Source organism: Choloepus didactylus, chromosome 1 (genome assembly GCF_015220235.1).
Source record: "Choloepus didactylus isolate mChoDid1 chromosome 1, mChoDid1.pri, whole genome shotgun sequence".
In the NCBI taxonomy this organism is placed as follows: Eukaryota; Metazoa; Chordata; class Mammalia; order Pilosa; family Megalonychidae; genus Choloepus; species Choloepus didactylus.
The window spans coordinates 95,330,928-95,355,169 of record NC_051307.1 but is presented as its reverse complement, the minus strand read 5'-3'; the positions used below and the strand labels follow the sequence as shown (position 1 = coordinate 95,355,169).

The 24,242-nt window shown below is 34.9% G+C and overlaps 1 protein-coding gene across 20 annotated transcripts in view; it reads left to right on the top strand.

The window, feature by feature from the left end:
• Nucleotides 1-24,242, top strand: part of DLG1 (discs large MAGUK scaffold protein 1) — a 369,115-nt gene that overhangs the window by 216,407 nt on the left and 128,466 nt on the right. For all 20 annotated transcript variants that reach the window (XM_037837795.1, XM_037837800.1, XM_037837787.1 and 17 more), the window contains 3 exons: nucleotides 8,291-8,415; nucleotides 10,249-10,418; nucleotides 11,962-12,098. In XM_037837795.1, coding sequence (XP_037693723.1) covers nucleotides 8,291-8,415; nucleotides 10,249-10,418; nucleotides 11,962-12,098 — 432 coding nt within the window. The remainder of the gene's footprint in view (nucleotides 1-8,290; nucleotides 8,416-10,248; nucleotides 10,419-11,961; nucleotides 12,099-24,242) is intronic.

Genomic DNA, 24,242 nt, shown 5'->3' with positions numbered 1-24,242 from the left:
CAAGATAGCAGACTGGTGAGCTGTAAGTTTTAGTTACTCCTCCAGGAAAGTAGGTAAAAAGCCAGGAACTGCGTGGACTGGACACCACAGAGCAATCTGTCTTTGGGCATACTTCATACAACACTCATGAAAATGTCGAACTGCTGAGATCAGCGAAATCTGTAAGTTTTTGCGGCCAGGGGACCCGCGCCCCTCCCTGCCAGGCTCAATCCCGTGGGAGGAGGGGCCGTCAGCTCTGGGAAGGAGAAGGGAGAACTGCAGTGGCTGCCCTTCTCGGAAACTCATTCTACTGATTCAAATTCCAACCATAGATAGACTGAGACCAGACAACAGAGAATCTGAGAGCTGCCAGCCCAGCAGAGAGGAGACAGGCATAGGAAAAAAAAAATAACACGAAAAACTCCAAAATAAAAGCAGAGGATTTTTGGAGTTCTGGTGAACACAGAAAGGGGAAGGGCGGAGCTCAGGCCTTGAGGCGCATATGCAAATCCCGAAGAAAAGCTGATCTCTCTGCCCTGTGGACCTTTCCTTAATGGCCCTGGTTGCTTTGTCTCTTAGCATTTCAATAACCCATTAGATCTCTGAGGAGGGCCCTTTTTTTTTTCTTTTTTTTTTTTTTAATCCTTTTTTCTTTTTCTAAAACAATTACTCTAAGAAGCCCAATACAGAAAGCTTCAAAGAATTGCAATTTGGACACGTCAAGTCAAGAGCAGAACTAAGAGAGCTCTGAGACAAAAGGCAATAATCCAGTGGCTGAGAAAATTCACTAAACACCACAACTTCCCAAGAAAAGGGGGGTGTCCGCTCACAGCCATCATCCTGGTGGACAGGAAACACTCCTACCCATCGCCAGCCCCATAGCCCAGAGCTGCCCCAGACAACCCAGTGTGACGGAAGTGCTTCAAATAACAGGCACACACCACAAAACTGGGCGTGGACATTAGCCTTTCCTGCAACCTCAGCTGATTGTCCCAGAGATGGGAAGGTGGAGCAGTGGGAATTAACAAAGCCCCATTCAGCCATCATTTGAGCAGACTGGGAGCCTCCCTACACAGCCCAGCAGCCCAGAACTGCCCTGGGGGGACGGCACTCACCTGTGACATAGCACAGTCATCCCTCAACAGAGGACCTGGGGTGCACGGCCTGGAAGAGGGGCCCACTTGCAAGTCTCAGGAGCCATACGCCAATACCAAAGACTTGTGGGTCAGTGGCAGAGACAAACTGTGGCAGGACTGAACTGAAGGATTCGATTATTGCAGCAGCTTTAAAACTCTAGGATCATCAGGGAGATTTGATTGTTAGGGCCACACCCCCTTCCCGACTGCCCAGAAACACGCCCCACATACAGGGCAGGCAACACCAACTACACACGCAAGCTTGGTACACCAATTGGGCCCCACAAGACTCACTCCCCCACTCACCAAAAAAAAAAGGCTAAGCAGGGGAGAGCTGGCTTGTGGAGAACAGGTGGCTCGTGGACGCCACCTGCTGGTTAGTTAGAGAAAGTGTACTCCACGAAGCTGTAGATCTGATAAATTAGAGATAAGGACTTCAATATGTCTGCAAACCCTAAAAGAACCCTATCAAGTTCAGCAAATGCCACGAGGCCAAAAACAACAGAAAATTATAAAGCATATGAAAAAACCAGACGATATGGATAACCCAAGCCCAAGCACCCAAATCAAAAGACCAGAAGAGACACAGCACATAGAGCAGCTACGCAAAGAACTAAAGATGAACAATGAGACCATAGTACGGGATATGAAGGAAATCAAGAAGACTCTAGAAGAGCATAAAGAAGACATTGCAAGACTAAATTAAAAAATGGATGATCTTATGGAAATTAAAGAAACTGTTGACCAAATTAAAAACATTCTGGACACTCATAGTACAAGACTAGAGGAAGTTGAACAACGAATCAGTGACCTGGAAGATGACAGAATGGAAAATGAAAGCATAAAAGAAAGAATGGGGAAAAAAGTTGAAAAAATCGAAATGGACCTCAGGGATATGATAGATAATATGAAACGTCCTAATATAAGACTCATTGGTGTCCCAGAAGGGGAAGAAAAGGGTAAAAGTCTAGGAAGAGTATTCAAAGAAATTGTTGGGGAAAACTTCCCAAATCTTCAAAACAGCATAAATACACAAATCATAAATGCTCAGCGAACTCCAAATAGAATAAATCCAAATAAACCCACTCCGAGACATATACTGATCACACTGTCAAACACAGAAGAGAAGGAGCAAGTTCTGAAAGCAGCAAGAGAAAAGCAATTCACCACATACAAAGGAAACAGCATAAGACTAAGTAGTGACTACTCAGCAGCCACCATGGAGGCAAGAAAGCAGTGGCAAGATATATTTAAAATTCTGAGTGAGAAAAATTTCCAGCCAAGAATACTTTATCCAGCAAAGCTCTCCTTCAAATTTGAGGGAGAGCTTAAATTTTTCACAGACAAACAAATGCTGAGAGAATTTGCTAACAAGAGACCTGCCCTACTGGAGATGCTAAAGGGAGCCCTACAGACAGAGAAACAAAGAAAGGACAGAGAGACTTGGAGAAAGGTTCAGTACTAAAGAGATTCGGTATGGGTACAATAAAGGATATTAATAGAGAGAGGGAAAAATATGGCAAACATAAACCAAAGGATAAGATGGCCGATTCAAGAAATGCCTTCACGGTTTTAACGTTGAATGTAAATGGATTAAACTCCCCAATTAAAAGATATAGATTCGCAGAATGGATCAAAAAAAATGAACCATCAATATGTTGCATACAAGAGACTCATCTTAGACACAGGGACACAAAGAAACTGAAAGTGAAAGGATGGAAAAAAATATTTCATGCAAGCCACAGCCAAAAGAAAGCAGGTGTAGCAATATTAATCTCAGATAAAATAGACTTCAAATGCAGGGATGTTTTGAGAGACAAAGAAGGCCACTACATACTAATAAAAGGGGCAATTCAGCAAGAAGAAATAACAATCGTAAATGTCTATGCACCCAATCAAGGTGCCACAAAATACATGAGAGAAACACTGGAAAAACTAAAGGAAGCAATTGATGTTTCCACAATAATTCTGGGAGACTTCAACACATCACTCTCTCCTATAGATAGATCAACCAGACAGAAGACCAATAAAGAAATTGAAAACCTAAACAATCTGATAAATGAATTAGATTTAACAGACATATACAGGACATTACATCCCAAATCACCAGGATACACATACTTTTCTAGTGCTCATGGAACTTTCTCCAGAATAGATCATATGCTGGGACATAAAACAAGCCTCAATAAATTTAAAAAGATTGAAATTATTCAAAGCACATTCTCTGACCACAATGGAATACAATTAGAAGTCAATAACCATCAGAGACTTAGAAAATTCACAAATACCTGGAGGTTAAACAACACACTCCTAAACAATCAGTGGGTTAAAGAAGAAATAGCAACAGAAATTGCTAAATATATAGAGACGAATGAAAATGAGAACACAACATACCAAAACCTATGGGATGCAGCAAAAGCAGTGCTAAGGGGGAAATTTATAGCACTAAACGCATATATTAAAAAGGAAGAAAGAGCCAAAATCAAAGAACTAATGGATCAACTGAAGAAGCTAGAAAATGAACAGCAAACCAATCCTAAACCAAGTAGAAGAAAAGAAATAACAAGGATTAAAGCAGAAATAAATGACATAGAGAACAAAAAAACAATAGAGAGGATAAATATCACCAAAAGTTGGTTCTTTGAGAAGATCAACAAGATTGACAAGCCCCTAGCTAGACTGACAAAATCAAAAAGAGAGAAGACCCATATAAACAAAATAATGAATGAAAAAGGTGACATAACTGCAGATCCTGAAGAAATTAAAAAAATTATAAGAGGATATTATGAACAACTGTATGGCAAAAAACTGGACAATGTAGAAGAAATGGACAATTTCCTGGAAACATATGAACAACCTAGACTGACCTCAACCAACCCATCACAAGCAAAGAGATCCAATCAGTCATCAAAAATCTTCCCACAAATAAATGCCCAGGGCCAGATGGCTTCACAGGGGAATTCTACCAAACTTTCCAGAAAGAACTGACACCAATCTTACTCAAACTCTTTCAAAACATTGAAAAAAATGGAACACTACCTAACTCATTTTATGAAGCTAACATCAATCTAATACCAAAACCAGGCAAAGATGCTACAAAAAAGGAAAACTACCGGCCAATCTCCCTAATGAATATAGATGCAAAAATCCTCAACAAAATACTTGCAAATAGAATCCAAAGACACATTAAAAAAATCATACACCATGACCAAGTGGGGTTCATTCCAGGCATGCAAGGATGGTTCAACATAAGAAAAACAATCAATGTATTACAACACATTAAAAACTCGAAAGGGAAAAATCAATTGATCATCTCAATAGATGCTGAAAAAGCATTTGACAAAATCCAACATCCCTTTTTGATAAGAACACTTCAAAAGGTAGGAATTGAAGGAAACTTCCTCAACATGATAAAGAGCATATATGAAAAACCCACAGCCAGCATAGTACTCAATGGTGAGAGACTGAAAGCCTTCCCTCTAAGATCAGGAACAAGACAAGGATGCCCGCTGTCACCACTGTTATTCAACATTGTGCTGGAAGTGCTAGCCAGGGCAATCCGGCAAGACAAAGAAATAAAAGGCATCCAAATTGGAAAAGAAGAAGTAAAACTGTCATTGTTTGCAGATGATATGATCTTATATCTAGAAAACCCTGGGAAATCGACGATACAGCTACTAGAGCTAATAAACAAATTTAGCAAAGTAGCGGGATACAAGATTAATGCACATAAGTCAGTCATGTTTCTATATGCTAGAAATGAACAAACTGAAGAGACACTCAAGAAAAAGATACCATTTTCAATAGCAACTAAAAAAATCAAGTACCTAGGAATCAACTTGACCAAAGATGTAATAGACCTATACAAAGAAAACTACATAACTCTACTAAAAGAAATAGAAGGGGACCTTAAAAGATGGAAAAGTATTCCATGTTCATGGATAGGAAGGCTAAATGTCATTAAGATGTCAATTCTACCCAAACTCATCTACAGATTCAATGCAATCCCAATCAAAATTCCAACAACCTACTTTGCAGACTTGGAAAAGCTAGTTATCAAATTTATTTGGAAAGGGAAGATGCCTCGAATTGCTAAAGACACTCTAAAAAAGAAAAACAAAGTGGGAGGACTTACACTCCCTGACTTTGAAGCTTATTATAAAGAAGTTGCCGAAACAGCATGGTACTGGCACAAAGATAGACATATAGATCAATGGAATCGAATTGAGAATTCAGAGATAGACCCTCAGATCTATGGCCGACTGATCTTTGATAAGGCCCCCAAAGTCACTGAACTGAGCCATAATGGTCTTTTCAACAAATGGGGCTGGGAGAGTTGGATATCCATATCCAAAAGAATGAAAGAGGACCCCTACCTCACCCCCTACACAAAAATTAACTCAAAATGGACCAAAGATCTCAATATAAAAGAAAGTACCATAAAACTCCTAGAAGATAATGTAGGAAAACATCTTCAAGACCTTGTATTAGGCGGCCACTTCCTAGACTTTACACCCAAAGCACAAGCAACAAAAGAGAAAATAGATAAATGGGAACTCCTCAAGTTTAGAAGTTTCTGCACCTCAAAGGAATTTCTCAAAAAGGTAAAGAGGCAGCCAACTCAATGGGAAAAAATTTTTGGAAACCATGTATCTGACAAAAGACTGATATCTTGCATATACAAAGAAATCCTACAACTCAATGACAATAGTACAGACAGCCCAATTATAAAATGGGCAAAAGATATGAAAAGACAGTTCTCTGAAGAGGAAATACAAATGGCCAAGAAACACATGAAAATATGTTCAGCTTCACTAGCTATTAGAGAGATGCAAATTAAGACCACAATAAGATACCATCTAACACCGGTTAGAATGGCTGCCATTAAACAAACAGGAAACTACAAATGCTGGAGGGGATGTGGAGAAATTGGAACTCTTATTCATTGTTGGTGGGATTGTATAATGGTTCAGCCACTCTGGAAGTCAGTCTGGCAGTTCCTTAGAAAACTAGATATAGAGCTACCATTCGATCCAGCGATTGCACTTCTCGGTATATACCCGGAAGATCGGAAAGCAGTGACACGAACAGATATCTGCACGCCAATGTTCATAGCAGCATTATTCACAATTGCCAAAAGATGGAAACAACCCAAATGTCCTTCAACAGATGAGTGGATAAATATACACACGATGGAATACTACGCGGCAGTAAGAAGGAACGATCTCGTGAAACATATGACAATGTGGATGAACCTTGAAGACATAATGCTGAGCGAAATAAGCCAGGCACAAAAAGAGAAATATTATATGCTACCACTAATGTGAACTTTGAAAAATGTAAAACAAATGGTTTATAATGTAGAATGTAGGGGAACTAGCAGCAGAGAGCAATTAAGGAAGGGGGAACAATAATCCAAGAAGAACAGATAAGCTATTTAACGTTCTGGGGATGCCCAGAAATGACTATGGTCTGTTAATTTCTGATGGATATAGTAGGAACAAGTTCACAGAAATGTTGCTATATTATGTAACTTTCTTGGGGTAAAGTAGGAACATGTTGGAAGTTAAGCAGTTATCTTAGGTTAGTTGTCTTTTTCTTACCCCCTTGTTATGGTCTCTTTGAAATGTTCTTTTATTGTATGTTTGTTTTCTTTTTAACTTTTTTTTTTCATACAGTTGATTTAAAAAAGAAGGGAAAGTTAAAAAAAAAAAAAAAGAAAGAAAAACAAGGAAAAAAAAAAAAAGATGTAGTGCCCCCTTGAGGAGCCTGTGGAGAATGCAGGGGTATTCGCCTACCCCACCTCCATGGTTGCTAACATGACCACAGACATAGGGGACTGGTGGTTTGATGGGTTGAGCCCTCTACCATAAGTTTTACCCTTGGGAAGACGGTTGCTGCAAAGGAGAGGCTAGGCCTCCCTATATTTGTGCCTAAGAGTCTCCTCCTGAATGCCTCTTTGTTGCTCAGATGTGGCCCTCTCTCTCTGGCTAAGCCAACTTGAAAGGTGAAATCACTGCCCTCCCCCCTATGTGGGATCAGACACCCAGGGGAGTGAATCTCCCTGGCAACGTGGAATATGACCTCCGGGGAGGAATGTAGACCCGGCATCGTGGGACGGAGAACATCTTCTTGACCAAAAGGGGGATGTGAAAGGAAATGAAATAAGCTTCAGTGGCAGAGAGAATCCAAAAGGAGCCGAGAGATCACTCTGGTGGGCACTCTTACGCACACTTTAGACAACCCTTTTTAGGTTCTAAAGAATTGGGGTAGCTGGTGGTGGATACCTGAAACTATCAAACTACAACCCAGAACCCATGAATCTCGAAGACAGTTGTATAAAAATGTAGCTTATGAGGGGTGACAATGGGATTGGGAAAGCCATAAGGACCAAACTCCACTTTGTCTAGTTTATGGATGGATGTGTAGAAAAGTAGGGGAAGGAAACAAACAGACAAAGGTACCCAGTGTTCTTTTTTACTTCAATTGCTCTTTTTCACTCTAATTATTATTCTTGGTATTTTTGTGTGTGTGCTAATGAAGGTGTCAGGGATTGATTTAGGTGATGAATGTACAACTATGTAATGGTACTGTACACAATCGAAAGTACAATTTGTTTTGTATGACTGCGTGGTATGTGAATATATCTCAATAAAATGATAAAAAAAAAAAATTACATATACCTGTTTTCCTTACTCCCTGGATTGTCTCAGTAAGTTTAGGACTTCCTTTCTTCAACTGGGAACTCAGTTCCTACGTCCAAATTAGAAGGCGCAAACCAAAAGGTGGAGGAAATTAATAACTGAGGTTCTCTTCAAAACGTATAAGTGATATATTATCTATCGTTGCTTCAATCTGCTAGCATAATCAATAACTGAGTCTACATTTTTTAATCCTCTGTAAAATACAAATAGATTAAGATCAGTCATTTTATAATATATGGATAAAATATAAACTCACAACTTAAACTTTTTTTCATTAACTCTGTGGCATTTGATACAGGTAATCTAAGTAAGCACCCTACTTAGTAAGATAACCATAAAAAATCATACCACTGCTTATGTAGTAACTGATTTTCAATAAACATTTATTAAATAGAAAAAAAAAAAAAAAACCATAGACTAGACAAGTTTTATCTTTTTTTATTCAGTCCCAGATATTTTCTCTATCCCCAGGGAAATTCAGGGCTTGGTTTCAGCATTGCAGGAGGTACGGACAACCCACACATTGGAGATGACTCAAGTATTTTCATTACCAAAATTATTGGAGGGGGAGCAGCTGCCCAAGATGGAAGGTTGCGGTATGTTTTGCACTTTCTTTTATGATGCCTGTTTTACTTTGTCTGTTTTTTTTTTTAAACCAAACTGTATAAGGGATAAATACAAATCAGAAACATTATCATAATAACTAACATAGAGTAGATGTTCAAAGAACATTCAGATAATTGTGCTTTAAATATTGTTTCCTTCTTCATTTAAGGAATTCAGTTTTCTATTATAGGGATATTAAAACATTTTGAATAATAGTTTTGATTATTGGTTTGAGTATTTGTGAGCAAATTTATAAAAATCTTAGATTTCCTCTTTGTATTTTCCAATAATTCTCAAGATTTTTTCCATTTATTTTCTGGGTGGGAAACATTTATATAAATTTATTTAAGATGCAAACTATATATATGATTCTTTATATCTCATACCACAAAAAGTAAAGTATATGCAAACTTTAAATAAGTTAATATTTTTTTTTAATTGAGTAGATGAAAATAACATTGGCCTCTTGTTTAAATTTAGTGTTCCATTTTGGAAGGTGTCTTTAGAAAACTTTGTTTCTTTAGGCCATAGATTACGACACTTTAGCTATTTCTTTTTTTTAATTTATGATGGCTGTCTATAGATTTTAAGGCTAAGAATTCTATATAGTCTGTTAAAATAAGCAGTTTATTTTAAGGCTATCTGTACCTAATGCAGCTCTTCAGTTTCTAAACTTTACTTCTCACTGAATATGACAGGTAGTATATTAATTTAATTAGATATAGGAATTAATAATTTGACCGTTCATATAAATGTAGACATTTACTTCCTATTTCTGTTACTGGCCTTTTACTTTTACAGCTTACATAAAAATTATCTTCAGTTTGTTTAACTAGAGAACACAGTACTAACTCTAAGGTATCTGTCTTTGAATATAGAATTTCTTTCCTCTTTGAAAAGTTAATTAGATATAGAAGATTATCAGAGTCAGTTTTAAAATTTTAATTGTGTTTTTTCCCCTCCCTGCTCAATTCGAAATGACCATATTTTTTTTTTGTCATGGAATACCATGCAATTGAAAGTGATAACTAGAGCTAGGGGAGAAAGGTTAAGGCTAGTAACAAATCACAGTTTTAAAAAACACATTACCATATCAAATTAAGATATTTATGTGAGACATCTTTTAACTAAATGACCTAATGTTTAACATGTATAAATTTCAAGAAATAATTTCATCCTTTAATTCTAGTATCTAGGTTGAGAAGACTCTCAAAAATTCTTTGTTGACAAATCAATAAAATAATCCCAATTTTGCTACTTCCTGGCTTTGTGACCTTAATCTAGTTATTCAACCTAGCTGAGTCTCAGTTTTCTTAACTCTGAATCACAGCTTTGTCACTCAGTACCTTGGTGGCCTTGGGAAAGTTATTTAAATTCTGTGCCTCAGTTTCTCTATCTGAAAGATGGGAATAAAAATATGTGTCTAATAAGTTGTTGTGAGGGTTACAGCAGTAAAAGTACTTTAAGTGTGATTAATGCTAAATAAGTGTTTGCTTTTTGCTTAAGTATTTTAATGCCTATATATAGTAATCATACAATAAGCATACAAATGGCAGCTGTTATTATTTAATATAAGAATTTTGTGTATGTAATGTATTATTTGCACTAATTTTTTTGCTCTTTTTGCTAGCCCTTGGGAAATGTTTGTATTTATTTATATTAGTATTTGATACATTGAAATTTAACATACAGTTTCATCATTTATATTTTCTGTAGTAAATAATTATTTTCTTTACCTTGAAAATGATATGCCAAGAAAATGTGGCAAACTGAAAAATTGATATGTAAAATTGTCTTTTTAATATTTAAATTTTTTTTCTCAGGGTCAATGACTGTATATTACGAGTAAATGAAGTAGATGTTCATGATGTAACACATAGCAAAGCAGTTGAAGCATTGAAGGAGGCAGGGTCTATTGTACGCTTGTATGTAAAAAGACGAAAACCAGTATCAGAAAAAATAATGGAAATAAAGCTAATTAAAGGTCCTAAAGGTATGTGATAAATCAAACTCAAACCAAGACGAATTATTAAGTAAGAAGTCTGAGTTATGTGAATGTGGTTAAAGGGGAAAGGGGAAATTTTAGGTTGTATGTATGTTCATAGAATAGAATTTAAAAAAAAAAAAATCCATGGGACAGTACAATACAAACTGAACCCTAAGGTAAACCTGGACTATAGTTAATAGTACAGTTATAAAGAAGGGCTATCATCAGTAGTAACAAATGTACCACACTAATGCAAGGTGTTAGTAATAGGGTGGTATATAGGAACACCATATTTTATTAATGATTTTTCTGTAAACCCACAACTTCTCTAATTAAAAAAGGGGAAAAAAAAGAAAGAAAGAAATCTCTGAGTTAAATGTACATGAATTTATTTATGACCCACATTCTAAAAGTAACAAACTGGCAATTTTTTAATGAACTTGAGTGAATTACAGAATTTCTATTATTCCTACTAATTTTAAGTAGAATCAGAAAATTTGCATTCCTAACAAAATTCCAGCTTTTGAAAAGCTCCTTATATTAGTCTGTGTATATTTTGCAAACATTTTATCACTATCAGCTTATATGAATTTTGTAATTTAAGAATAAGTTCCATGTGATTTTTATATTCAAAATGTTCATAGTATATCTTTAATAGTTTTTAAAAGTAGGGTTAAAATCTTTATTAGTAGATTTGTCTGTTTTTTATATTCAGTACCATTATTTGAAAGACTTAGCATTAAAAGAAATGAAATATTCTTGCTCTTGAACACTTGGAACTCAAATGTAGTATTGATATTAACTTCTAATCATTGATCTGCAAAGTGCATTAAAAGCAGATAAACAGTAAATATTTAAGGGTATGTCATGAGCAGTTTCATCTGTAATGAGAACTGTTAAGATGTGGTTTCTATATTTTGAAAACGTGGTACTGAGGGTAAATGGAAGTATTGATTCTAACATGTTGCTTCATGGAAGAGATAGGATTTCAGAAGTTCAACAGATGGAAAAGAATACAAAGCTGGGAATATGTCTAGTATTGAAGCTATGCAACTTATGAATTTCAGAAATTCCTTACTTAAAACTTGTTTCACAGAATAGTGGGGAAAAAAACAACAAAGATATACACCATTTTTAAAACCTATGGTCTGTCCACCACCAACAGAGTTTTCTTCTTTGTTTCTCAATTGCTTTAATCTTGTGAAGTTACTGAAAGTGTATTAGTAAGAAATACAATTACGATGGAAACAAAAGTGAAATATAATTTTAGAATGTCTCTTTCAACATTTGCACTTACAAAGAGATTTAGAGGAGAAACACCCCAAAATAAAGGTATCCATTTGTAACATAGGAGCACCTATGTTTATAATTGTCACTTGATTGCAGAACAGATTCTTAAGATGAGAAAAGTAGATAGCAAGATAGATTCTTTTCTATTTTAAAAAACATTAATGTGATGAAATTATCACCTTCTAATTTTCAGACATTTCTTTCTGGGCTTAAGTTCACATTTATTGATGAGACTCTAAAACTAGTGTTTTCCAAGCAGGTCTTGGGTTCAGCATTGCGGGAGGTGTTGGAAATCAGCATATTCCTGGGGATAATAGCATCTATGTAACCAAAATCATTGAAGGCGGTGCGGCACATAAAGATGGCAAACTTCAGATTGGAGATAAACTTCTAGCAGTAAGTATAAAAAGTCTGTGTTTTTTTTTTTTTTTAAAGCCATTTTGATGCCTGTTTATTTCTGACAATTCAAAATTCTACATATTTGAAATGTTTACATGATGTTTAAATGACTGAATACTAAGCTTACTTTAGTCAAAACCGAAAAAAATGATTCTTGGTATTATCTTTATTTGCCATTTCCTATCCCATTGTCATTTTCTTCTGTCCCCCGCCCTTTTTTTTTTTAACTGAAAGGTAGGGGACTGAGGTACACAGAATTATTTAACCATAATCCTTAGATTCAATTTAAAAATTCATTTTTAATTGGCTTATTCATCTTTTTGTTTTTATGTTTATGTATTCTGGATATTAAACCCTTATCAGATGTATGATTTGCAAAAATTTTCTCCCATTCTGTGGATTGTCTTTTCACTTTCTTGGTAGTATCCTTTTTTGCACAAAAGTTTTTAAATTTGAATGGTCCAGTTGATCTGTTTTTTCTTTTGTTGACATATTTAAGAAACCATTTTCAAATCCAGAGTAATGAGATTTGCCCCTATGTTTTCTTTGAAGTATTTTATAATTATTGCTCTTAAATTTAGATCTTTAATGCATTTCAAGTTAATTTTTATGTATTGCGTAAGATATGGATCCATTTTCATTCTTTTGCATGTGGATTTTTAGTTTTCCCAGCACTGTTTGTTGAGGAGAATGTTCTTTCCCCATTGAATGATCTTTGCACCCTTGTCAAAGACAATTGACCATAGGTGAGAGGGTTTATTTCTGGGCTCTCAATCCATTTCCATTGGTCTATATGTATTTTCTTATGGCAGTACCATACTGTTTGATTACTGTAGTGTATTATTTAGGGTTCTCTAGGGAAACAGCATCAACAAGAGATATCTATAAGTACAAGATTTTATAAAACTGCCTCACGTAACTGTGGATATGCATGAATCCAAATTCTGTAGGGCAGGCAGCAAACTGACAACTCCAGTGAAGATGTTTTATGAACTCCTCAGGCAGTGACCTGACAACTTAAATGAACTCAGAAAACGAACTGGCAAATTTGATGAACTCCTCAGGAAACGCTTCACTGGTTAGCCTAAGAAGAAGTAGAGGTCCTCTCTCTGTCTCTCTTAAAAGGCTTCAACTGATTGGATTAAATCCAGCTGATTGCATTCTCTCATTGTGAAAGACACACCCTTCATTGATGTAATCAGTCACAGCTGCAGCCAATTGACTGATGATTTAATAAATCAGCCTTCTGGTTTATTAACCAGCCACAAATGTCCTTGCAGTAACGGTTAGGCCAGTGCTTGCTTGACCAGACACCTGGGTACTATTACCTGGCCAAGTTGACACATGAACCTAACCATCACATGTAGCTTTGTATTAAGTTTTGAAATCAGAAAGCAGGAGTCCTCCAACTTTATTCTTCATTTTTAAGATTGTGTTTTCTATTTTGGGTCCCTTGAAATTCCATATTAATTTTAGATGGATTTTTCCGTTTCTGCAAAAAATGCCACCCAGATTTTTATAGGGATTGCATTGAATCGGTGTATTGCTTTGGGCAAGTATTGTCATCTTAAGAATATTGTCTTCCAGTCCATGAGCATAAGGTATCTTTCCAATTATTTAGGACTTCTTTAATTTCTTTCAGCAATATTTTATAGTTTTCAGTATACAATTTACATCTCCTTGAGTAAATTTATTCCCAAGTATTTTATTCTTTTTTGATGCTATTTGTTTATATGTTAAATATTTTATTTACATTTGCAAAGATACCAGTATAAGAACTAAATATAATAATATAACTTTCAAATTTTGGAATGAGGAGGGAAGAGAAGAGATTGATGATCATGCAAGTGAAATAAAGCCTCATCTTTTTTAGCAGGGAGGCAAGACATATTTGAAGTTAATTAGTCAAGAAATAAAACCAGGGGCATGTTATTTTTAATTATGAACTCAGAAAAATTGCAAACATATGGTTAAAAGTGATTGCTTCATGTGGTTAAAGGATAATGCGTTACCCAGCATAGATATGGAACATTTCCTTCATCTCGAAAAGTTCTATTAGTTGATGCAGGAACAAAGAAATCAGTATAATGAAACTAGAAAATTAACAAACACAGAAAAAAAAAATGCTTCCCCTTATAAATTATTATTTTTACATGATTGTTCTATTTCTCGCCTTGTGTTTTCTCTTCTATATTTTCTTATTTCTTTGTTGTTATATAATTTGTTCACTGAATACAAATCACCTTTGATCTAAAATTTCTTTCCGTTTCCTAGTGTAAGTTTTCTAAATTGTACTTGAGATGTGTTTTGCATGCTACATTTCTGTCCATTTTCTTTGACTGAAGTTTTATGTTGGGCTTATGCTAATTTTTAAAAAATTATTTCAATTTTTAAATAATTTCTTCAACAGGACCTGTTATATCTGGGTCTGTTCTTTGCCCACACATGGTGAAAATGGATTCTTTTAAAATTTCCCTATTTACATCTGGCCACTGTTTTGGATCCACTTCTTAGAGCTGTGTTGGAGGGCTGGATATTAAAGTTTATATACCACAAAAGATTTTAATATATTTTGGGGGAAAGACCAATAATATTTTAAAGTCTTTAAAGGAGAGAACATTAATTTATGCTGAATAGCCATGGACATTTACATTTCTTTTAAGAGTATAGTGGACTCTAGAGAATGGTAGAGTTATTTTCAGTGATGAAGTCTTATATACTCTTGATGGTATTTTTGCTTGTAACTGCTAACATTAAAGACTTTTAGAGATTTAAAAATTAAATTCTGAACATAGAGTTTAAATCTCTTCTTATGGTTTAAAAAATGACCAACTATAGTTGTCAGAGCATTAATTCATTAATTTTTCTTAAGTGGTTGATTAGCAGGTGAGTATGAGTCAGAATTTTCAATAGGTGCAAATTGGAGTATTTAAACTTGGGCAACTTTGTTATTATAGGGAATACTGCCTGCAATTATGGTCTAGTAGTCCAGTAGGTTGAAAATTAATCTCAAGCTCTTTAAGGAGCTTAGAGTATAATTGAAGTATATACAACCAAATATTCTTTTAGAAGGGAGGAGGATTAGTTCAACTATTCATTATTATATACATTAATGTTAAATAATTAACCATATGAACAGAGTATATGAACGTATGCATTTGAGTAAATTTGTTCGTAAGTATTTTATTCTGTTTTGATGCTATTTTAAATGGAATTGTTTTCTTAATTTCTTTTGCATTGTTGATTACTAGTGTATGAAAATGCAACTGATATGGTGGTGTCAATTTTGTATCCTGCAACTTTGCTGAGTTTGTTTACTAGCTCTAACAGGTTTTTGTTTTTATTTTTGTTTTGTTGGATTTTCTTTAGGGTTTTCTACATATAAGAGCATGTCATCTGTAAATAGAGATTCTGTTACTTCTGCCTTTCAATTTGGATGCCTTTTCTTTTTCTTTCCTAAATTCTCTGGCTAGAACTTCCATTACTATGTTGAATATAAATTATGAAAATCTACATCTTTGTCTTGTTTTTGATCTTAGGGGAAAAGCTTTCAGTCTTTACTGTTGAGTATGATGTTACCTGTGGATTTTCGTAAATGACCTTTATCACGTTGGGGAAGTTCCCTTCAATTACTAATTTATTAAGTGCTTTTATCATGAAACGGTTTTGGCTTTTGTCAAATGCTTTTTCTGCTTCATTCGAAATGACCATGTGCATCTTAATGTGGTGCATTATTTTGATTTTCATACACTGAACAACTCGATTGTGGTTTATAATCCTATAATCCTTTAATATCTGGCAAAATTCAGTTTGCAAGTATATTGTTGAGGATTTTTTCATCTGTTTCCATAAGGTATATTGGTCTGTAGTTTTTGTAGTGTCTTTGGCATCAGTATTAGGGTAATGCTGGCCTCATAGGATTAGTTAGGAAGCATTCCCTTCCTTCAGTTTTTTAGAAGAGTTTGAGAAGGTTTGGTGTTAATTCTTCTTTAAATGTTTGGTAGAATTTACCAGTGAAGCCATCTGTTCCTGGGGCTTTTTGGTTACTGTGGGAAGGTTTTTGATTACTGATTCAGTCTCCTTAGTTGTTATAGTTCTATTCAGATTTTCTGTTTCTTCTTGAGTAGATTTTTGGTAGTTTATGTGTGTCTAGACATTTTTGTCCACTTCATCAGGTTATCCAATTTATTGGTATACAATTGTTCATCACATTCTCTTATAATCCTTTTTGTTTCTGTTATGTCAATAGTAATATTCCCTCTTTCATTTCTGATTTTAGTAATTTGAATCTTTTCCCTTTTTTCTTTGTTTCTGTAGCTAAAGGTTTATTTTGTTGATCTTTATAAAGAACCAAATTGAGTTTCATTGGTTTTCTTGATTTTTTTTCCAATTCTCTATTATGTTTATCTTTGCTCTAATCTTTATTATTCCCTTCCTTCTCTGCTTTTGGGTTTAGATTGTTCTTCTTTTTCTAGTTCCTTAAGGTGTCCAGTTAGGATATCTTTCTCTTTTTTTTAATATAGGCCTTTACAGCTATAATTTCCCACTGAGCACTGTTTTTGCTGCATCCCATAAGTTTTGGCATGTTATATTTTCATTTTCATTCATCTCAAGGTAATTTCCAATTTCCCTTGTCATTTCTTCTCTAACATTGGTTGTTGGAGTGTGTTGTCTAAATCACACATTTTTGTGTTTTCTGGTTTTCCTTTTGTTAACTTTTCTTGTTTCATTTTTCAGGTTGGTAAAAGTATTTTGTATGGTTTCAGTCTTTTAAAATTTATTAAGACTTGTTTTATGGCCTAACATATGATCTATACTTGAGAAAGTTCCATGTGTACCTGAGAAGAATGTGTATTCTGCTGTTGTTAAGTGAGTGGAGGGTTTTTTAATATGTTTGCTAGATCTAAATGGTTTATGGTATCTTTGAACTCCTCTCTTTCCTTGTTGATCTTCTAATTGTTCTAAGCATTTGTCCTGGAGGTTCTAGCCAGGACAACAAAAAAAAGGAAAAGAAAAAGGCATTCATATTGGAAAGGAAGAAGTAAAACTATTATCTATTTGTAGATGACATGATGTTAATATGAAAACCCTGAAGAATCTACTTAAAAATTATAACTAACAGATGAGATCAGTGTTAGTCAAGGATGCAATATCACTACCTCAAAATCCAATTGTATTTCTATATCTTAGGAATGAACAATTTGAAAATGAGATTAAGTAAATGATTCCATTTACAATAGCATCAAAAAGGATAAAATATTTAGGAATAAATTTTACAAGGTAAGTACAAAATTTGTGCTCTAAAAGCTACAAAACATTGTTGAAAGGAATTAAAGAAGACCGAAATAAATAGAAATATTCCCATGTCCATATATTGAGAACTATAATATTGTTAAGAAGACAGTATTTTCCAAATTGATCTACAGATTTAAGTTGTTCCCTATCACAGTTGTAGCTGCCTTTTTTGAAGAAATTAACAAGCTGATTGTGAAATTCATGCAGAAATTCAAGGAACCAAGAATGGGCAAAACAATCTTGGAAAAGAGAAACATAACTGGAGGACTGTCTAGAGTCTGTCAAAAGATTACAGTGTGAACATTCCCAAGGGCTTTAACGCCAATTCCATTCTTTTCAGATCTCATATCCATCATTGTCACTTTTTGTTTCATTGCCACACTTTCATCTTGTTGGCCACCCTCTTTCTGTTATTCATTTGTAAAATAATGTGGGTTTATCACTGGGAGACAAGGATTAAAAAAAAGCTACACACTGCTCTGTGTTTATGAACTGAAAAGCAGATACACAGTAACTGGTCACTGACCTACTTTGAAAGAAGTGATTTGATTGATCATTGTTCATGATATACATATTATTGTAGGATGGTTTGTGTACTGAAGAGGTAGAAGTAATGTTTACACTTTATGCATTTACTCATAGTTAATATACTGGGATAATTGAAATTTAAACCATGTTTTTTAGGAGCTGGTGTTATTTAAGTAACCTATGGTAATTAAAATTTGTGCATATCAGAACTGTGTAAAGCAAGAAATGTCTGTATATTTAGAATCCGATTACTTTTCATCACCTCAGCTCTTAGAACCCTGGCTTGAGCCACAGTCTCCTTTTAACTGGATTATTGCCATAGACTACTAACAAATCTCCCTGATTCTGCATTTTTTCCCTCCTTCATTCTTTTGTCAACACAGCTGCCTAAATGATCCTGTTAAAATTTTCCGAATAACTTCCTATTTCACTCCAGTAAAACAATATCTACAACAACCACTTTCTTCAGTTGCCTCTCTGACCTCATCTCCAAAATTTGCTTTTTAAGTCAAGCATAGGTATTCATTCAGTAAATTAATGTTCAAATGAGAAGATTGTACTAGATAGGAAGAGTTGCTCATAGTCTCTTAAAGGTTTGGGATTCTTGTTTAGGAGCAGGGTGCTAAAATTGACACCTCGTAGGAGAACATCTGTTAATGGAAGATTAGTTCACCAATATTGAAGTTGAGACAATAACATGAGTGACTCATTGATCTGGAAATTTGCTAAATTTGGACTTACCAATATCCTTGTACTAGGGATGCATTTAAATTTATAACACATTTGTGTGACTCTGAGCTGCAGAGATCGGATAACCCAGGTACTTAAAGCATTATTTAAACAGGTTTCTATTTCAACTTTTCATCTTGACTAAGGTTTCTGAATAATTTGGAAAAGTTCCTTAATTTGATAAATATTATCTATCAGAAAGCTACAACAAATATACCTAATGATGATTCTGGAACATTAGAAAAATCCACAGTGAAAATAGGGATGCCAACTGATATCTTCCTTTCAGCATTTTTCTAAAGATCTTAGCTAATGCTTTAAGAAAATAAAAATAATATATATGCAATTTTATTGATTTATATTCAGTCTATCATCAAACTATGTGATGATACTGTGAACAATTGATTGTACACTTTGGAAGATTGTGTGGTATGTGAATATATATCAATAATATTGCATTAAAAAAAGAATCTTTCTATACGATACCAGCAACCAATTAGAAACATCTCAGAGAAATATTCAAAGTTACTGTAAAGGAAGGGCTAAGCCAACTTATAATTGTGCCTGAGTCTCCCCTAGAGAACCTCTTTTGTTGCTCAGATGTGGCCTCTCTCTCTAAGCCAACTCGGCAGGTGGACTCACTGCCCTCCCCCTAACTGGGACATCTCCCAGGGCTGTAAATCTCACTGGCAATGTGAAACATGACTCCCAGGGATGAGCCTGGACCTGGCATCATGGGATTGAGAAAACCTTCTTGACTAAAAGGGGGAAAGAGAAATGAAACAAAATAAAGTTTCGGTGGCTAAGAGATTACAAATGGAGTCGAGAGGTCATTCTGGAGGTTACTCTTATGCATTATATAGATATCCCTTTTTAGCTTTTAGTCTATTAGAATAGCTAGAGGGAAATACCTGAAACTGTTGAACTGCAGCCCAGTAGTTTAGATTCTTGAAGATGATTGTATAACTAAATAGCTAATACGGTGTGAATATGTGATTGTGAAAATGTTGTGGCTCACACTCCCTTAATCCGGTGTATAGACACAAGTAGAAAAATGGAGACAAAAAGTAAATGAATAATAGGGGCATGGGGATAGGGGATGTTTTGGGTGTTTTGGGTGTTTTTTTTTTAACTTTTATTTTATTTTATTTTATTTTTTGGAGTAATGTTCAAAAATTGATTTTGGTGATGAATGCACAACTATATGATGATACTGTGAACAACTGATTGTACACTTTGGTTGATTGCATGATATGTGAGTATATATCAATAAAATTGCATTAAAAAATAACCTTTCCATACGATAGCAGCAGCCAATTAGAAACATATCAGAGAAATATTCAAATCATAAGACTCTAAAATTATACCTAACAATTAATGAGCAAGATTTACATGAGTAAAACTGAACGACATGGAAAGAGTCCCCATGTTCCATGATATATAGAAGCAATATTATAAATGTGTCTACTTTTCTCCAGGTCATTCTGTAAAATCTGTGCAATCTCAACCATAATTCTGTGAGTTTCTAAAGGCATTGAAACAAATTCTAAAGTTTACTGGGAAGAGCTATTACATAAGAATTAACAAGAAACCTTTTAAAAGGAACTAAAAGTAAAGGAACATAACCTACCAGATTGAGATACAGCATAGAACATTGATAATAAAATAGGGTTTTATTGGTATAGGGATTATATATAGGAAAGCATTCCACCAGGATCAAAATGTAAATGCAAAACAAGCTATCAAATACTTTAAGAAAATAGAGGATTGTCTTTATCATTTGGAGTGGGAAAACCCTTCCTACATAGAATGCAAAGTCTAGAATTTATTAAGGAGAAAACTGATAGGTTTGATTTCAATAATAATTGCAGTCTTTAGGATAATAAAAGATATCGTAAGGTTGGAAAATTAATGACAAGCCAGGAAAAAATATTTGCTAATATATATAGCCAAGAATTATTCTCTAGAAGAGATAATGAGCTCCTATGTTTAAATAAGAATACAACAACCAGATTGAAAAGGGGTAAACAATATAAACATTAAATTTACAGAAAACATTTGAAGCTGAAAAATAATTTGAAAAAATCTCACCTCCTTCATTGTTAATAATTGAGGGACAAATTTTGAAATAATTGATGTACAAATTTAAAAATTAGTTCACAGACTTGTTTTTTGTAAATTGATAATATTCGATGTTGACAAAGGTCAAGTTAAATGGCACTCTCATATTCTGTTGTAGTGAGTTGAAATTTATTAAAACCATGTATGATAACAATTGAGTATTATGCATCAAAGAGGAAAATGCTTATACTCTTTGACTTGGCAATTCATTATCTAGGAACTTAGGTGTCTGAAATAAAGATGTACATAAATAGTGGTACAAAGGTATTCACTGACAGTCTATACAAATAAAAATTTGAAACTACTTATATATTTATTAAAACAGGAATGGTTTAATAATTTATGATGTAACCACACACTATGCAACAGTTTTGGGGTTTTGTTTTGTTTTGTTTGCATTGATTTATATCCTAACTCAGTTTTAAACAAGTCTGTTGCTTTCAGAAGACAGTGCTGGAAATAATTGGGGGGAAAATGAATTTCTTTCTTTACCACAGGTCATTATGCTGCTTTGAACCACTGCCTAGTGTCCTTTCCTTTCAGTCTGAAGAACTCCTTGTGGCATTGCTTATAGGGCAGGTCTAGTGGTGATGAACTCCTTTGGCTTTTGTTTACCAGGGAATGCCTTAATTTCTCCATCATTTCTGAAAGTCAGTCTCGCTAGATATAAAATTCTTGGTTGGTAGTTTTTTTTTTTGTTTTTTTTTTCAGCTCTTTAAGTATTTCAACCCATTACTTTCTTGCTGCTATGGTTTCTGATGAGAAATCGGCATGCAGTCTAATTTGGACTCCCAGGTACATAGCATGTTGCTTTCCTCTTGCAGCTTTCAGAACTCCTTCTTTGTATGTTGCATTCAATAGTATGATCAGTATGTAACAGGGTTCTTCTCTTTCTGGGACTCCCATAATGTGTATATTAGTGCCCTAAATGGTGTCCCAGAGTGTCTTAGACTATTTTTGCTTTTAATATTTAGTTTTTCTTTCTGCTCCTCAGCCTGACTCATTTCAAATGTCTTGTCTTCAAGTTCCCTGATTCTTCTGTCAGCTCCAGTCTGCTCTTGAAACCCACCTGGGCATTTTTCATTTCAGTTACTGTGGTCTTCAACTCCAGTAGTTCTGTTTGGTTCCTTTTTAAAATTTCTGTCTCTTTGCTAAGACTCTCATATTGCTCATTCATTGTTTTCTTGATATCCTTTAGTTCTTTCTCTGTATTCTCCTTTATCTTCCTGTGCATTTTTTTTTATATTCCGAAGAAATATTAACTTGAATTTTTAAAAGATTAAGTAAATAAAGCTTCCAAGGCACATATGTCTCATAAACAATCATTACTTACTAACATCAGTGTCAGTATTTTAATTTAACATCTTTAATCTTCCTTAACCATTAGCTGTGATAACCATGTGAAAATTACATCCAAGAAGTATTTTATATAGGCTGAGTTTAAAAGATGCTTCTTTTGGGACTCAGAGAAATCTGTGTTGCCCTCTGTGTGGGCAGGAAAGAAATGGACAAGGGTCTCCAGAGGTACTGGAGAAGAGTATCACTCATTCAGAAGGACTGTTCTCTCCAGCATGGTTGGGTTAGGGTAAAACAAAGTCATTGGTGCATTTTGAATTTTTCAATATATTTCTGCAAAAATGAAATGGCCATTTTTGGGGAAAAAAGGGAAGAAAACTTTTGGAAAGTACTTCGTGGGTAGATAGGAGACAGCCATCATTCACTGCAGATTTCAGTAAAATAAAAATTAACTTCATTTCTGGGTCCTGTTTAGGGTAGATGAACAAAAAACCAGCATGTCCATGTTCTAAAGATATTCAGAGATAGCAATAGATACCTGCAAGCATCCTGAAGTTTGGGGTAGGGAACTGAGTGTTACTGCAGCTAGTACATGATCAGGAAAGCAAAGTCACTAAGAGTTATATGAAATCAGGGATTATTATTGCCATTTGATTTTCCAAATTTGGGGAACCTGGTGAAGAAGTCTATAGAAGGTCATTACCTCTGCATCTTGTGGCGGGGACTGCCAGCCAGCGGTTCCAGGCCCACCGGGTGACCGCAGGTCAGTGACAACCTGTGCATAAAGCTTGTGCATGGTCTGTAGGCCCATAGCATTTTTTTTGTTATTTTTATTGAGATTGTTCACATACCATACAGTTATCCAAAGATCCAAAGTGTACAATCAGTTGTCCCTGGTACCCTCATACAGCTGTGCATCCATCACCACAATTACTTTTTGTTCAATTTTTGGAACCTTTACTCCAGGCAAGAAATAAAGACAAAGATGCGGGGGGAAAAATAAAAGAAAAGGAAACTCAAATCCTCCTATATCCGTAACCACCCCCCCCATTGTTGACTCATAGTATTGGTATAGTACGTTTGTTAAAGTTTATGAAAGAACGTTTAAATTGAAATACTACTTTCTGTAGTATATAGTTTGCAATAGGTATATATTTTTTCCCTATATGCCCCTCTGTTATTAACTTCTAGCTGTATTGTCATACATTTGTTCTGGTTCATGGAAGAGATTTCTAATATTTGTACAGTTAATCACAGACATTGCCCACCATAGGATTCAGATTTATACATTCCCATCTTTTGACCTCCAACTTTTCCTTCTGGTGACATATATGACTCTGACCTTCCCCTTTCCACTACATTCATGCACCATTCAGCACTGTTAGTTATTCTCACAACGTGCTACCATTACCTCTGTTCATTTCCAAATGTTTAAGTTCATCCTAGTTGAACATTCTGCTCATACTAAGCAACCACCCCCCATTTTTAGCCTGGTTCTGTGTCTTGGTAACTTACATTTCATATCTATGAGTTTACATATTATAATTAGTTCCTATCAGTGAGACCCTGAAATATTTGTCTCTATGTGTCGGGGTTATTTCACTCAGTATTGCCCTCAAGGTTTCATCATCAACCTATTTTTTTATTTTAAGATGGTTTTGTTCACATGCATACATTCCATCCTAAGTAAACAATCGATGGTTGCCTGTATAGTCACATATTTATGTTTTCACCACCCTCACCACTATCTATATAAGGGCATCCACATTTCTTCCACAAAGCAGGAGGAAGAGTCAAAAAAGGTAGAGAAGCAAAAGAAAAAGAAAAAAGAAAGAGGAAAACAAAAAGAAAAACATGACAGCTAGGAAGCAGCAAAAGGAAAGATAACCTTAAATCAAAGTAGAATAGAGTCAGACAACACCACCAATGCCAAATGTCTCACACCCCTCCCTTTTCCCCCCCTCTTATCTGCATTTACCTTGGTATATCACCTTTGTTACATTACAGGAAGCATAATACAATGATTCTGTTATTTGTAGTCTCTAGGTTACGTTGATTGTATCTTTCCCCCAGGGCCTCCCTATTTTTAACACCTTGCAAGGTTGACATTTCTTTGTTCTCCCTCGTGAAAGAATGTATTTGTACATTTTATCACAATTGTTAAACACTCTA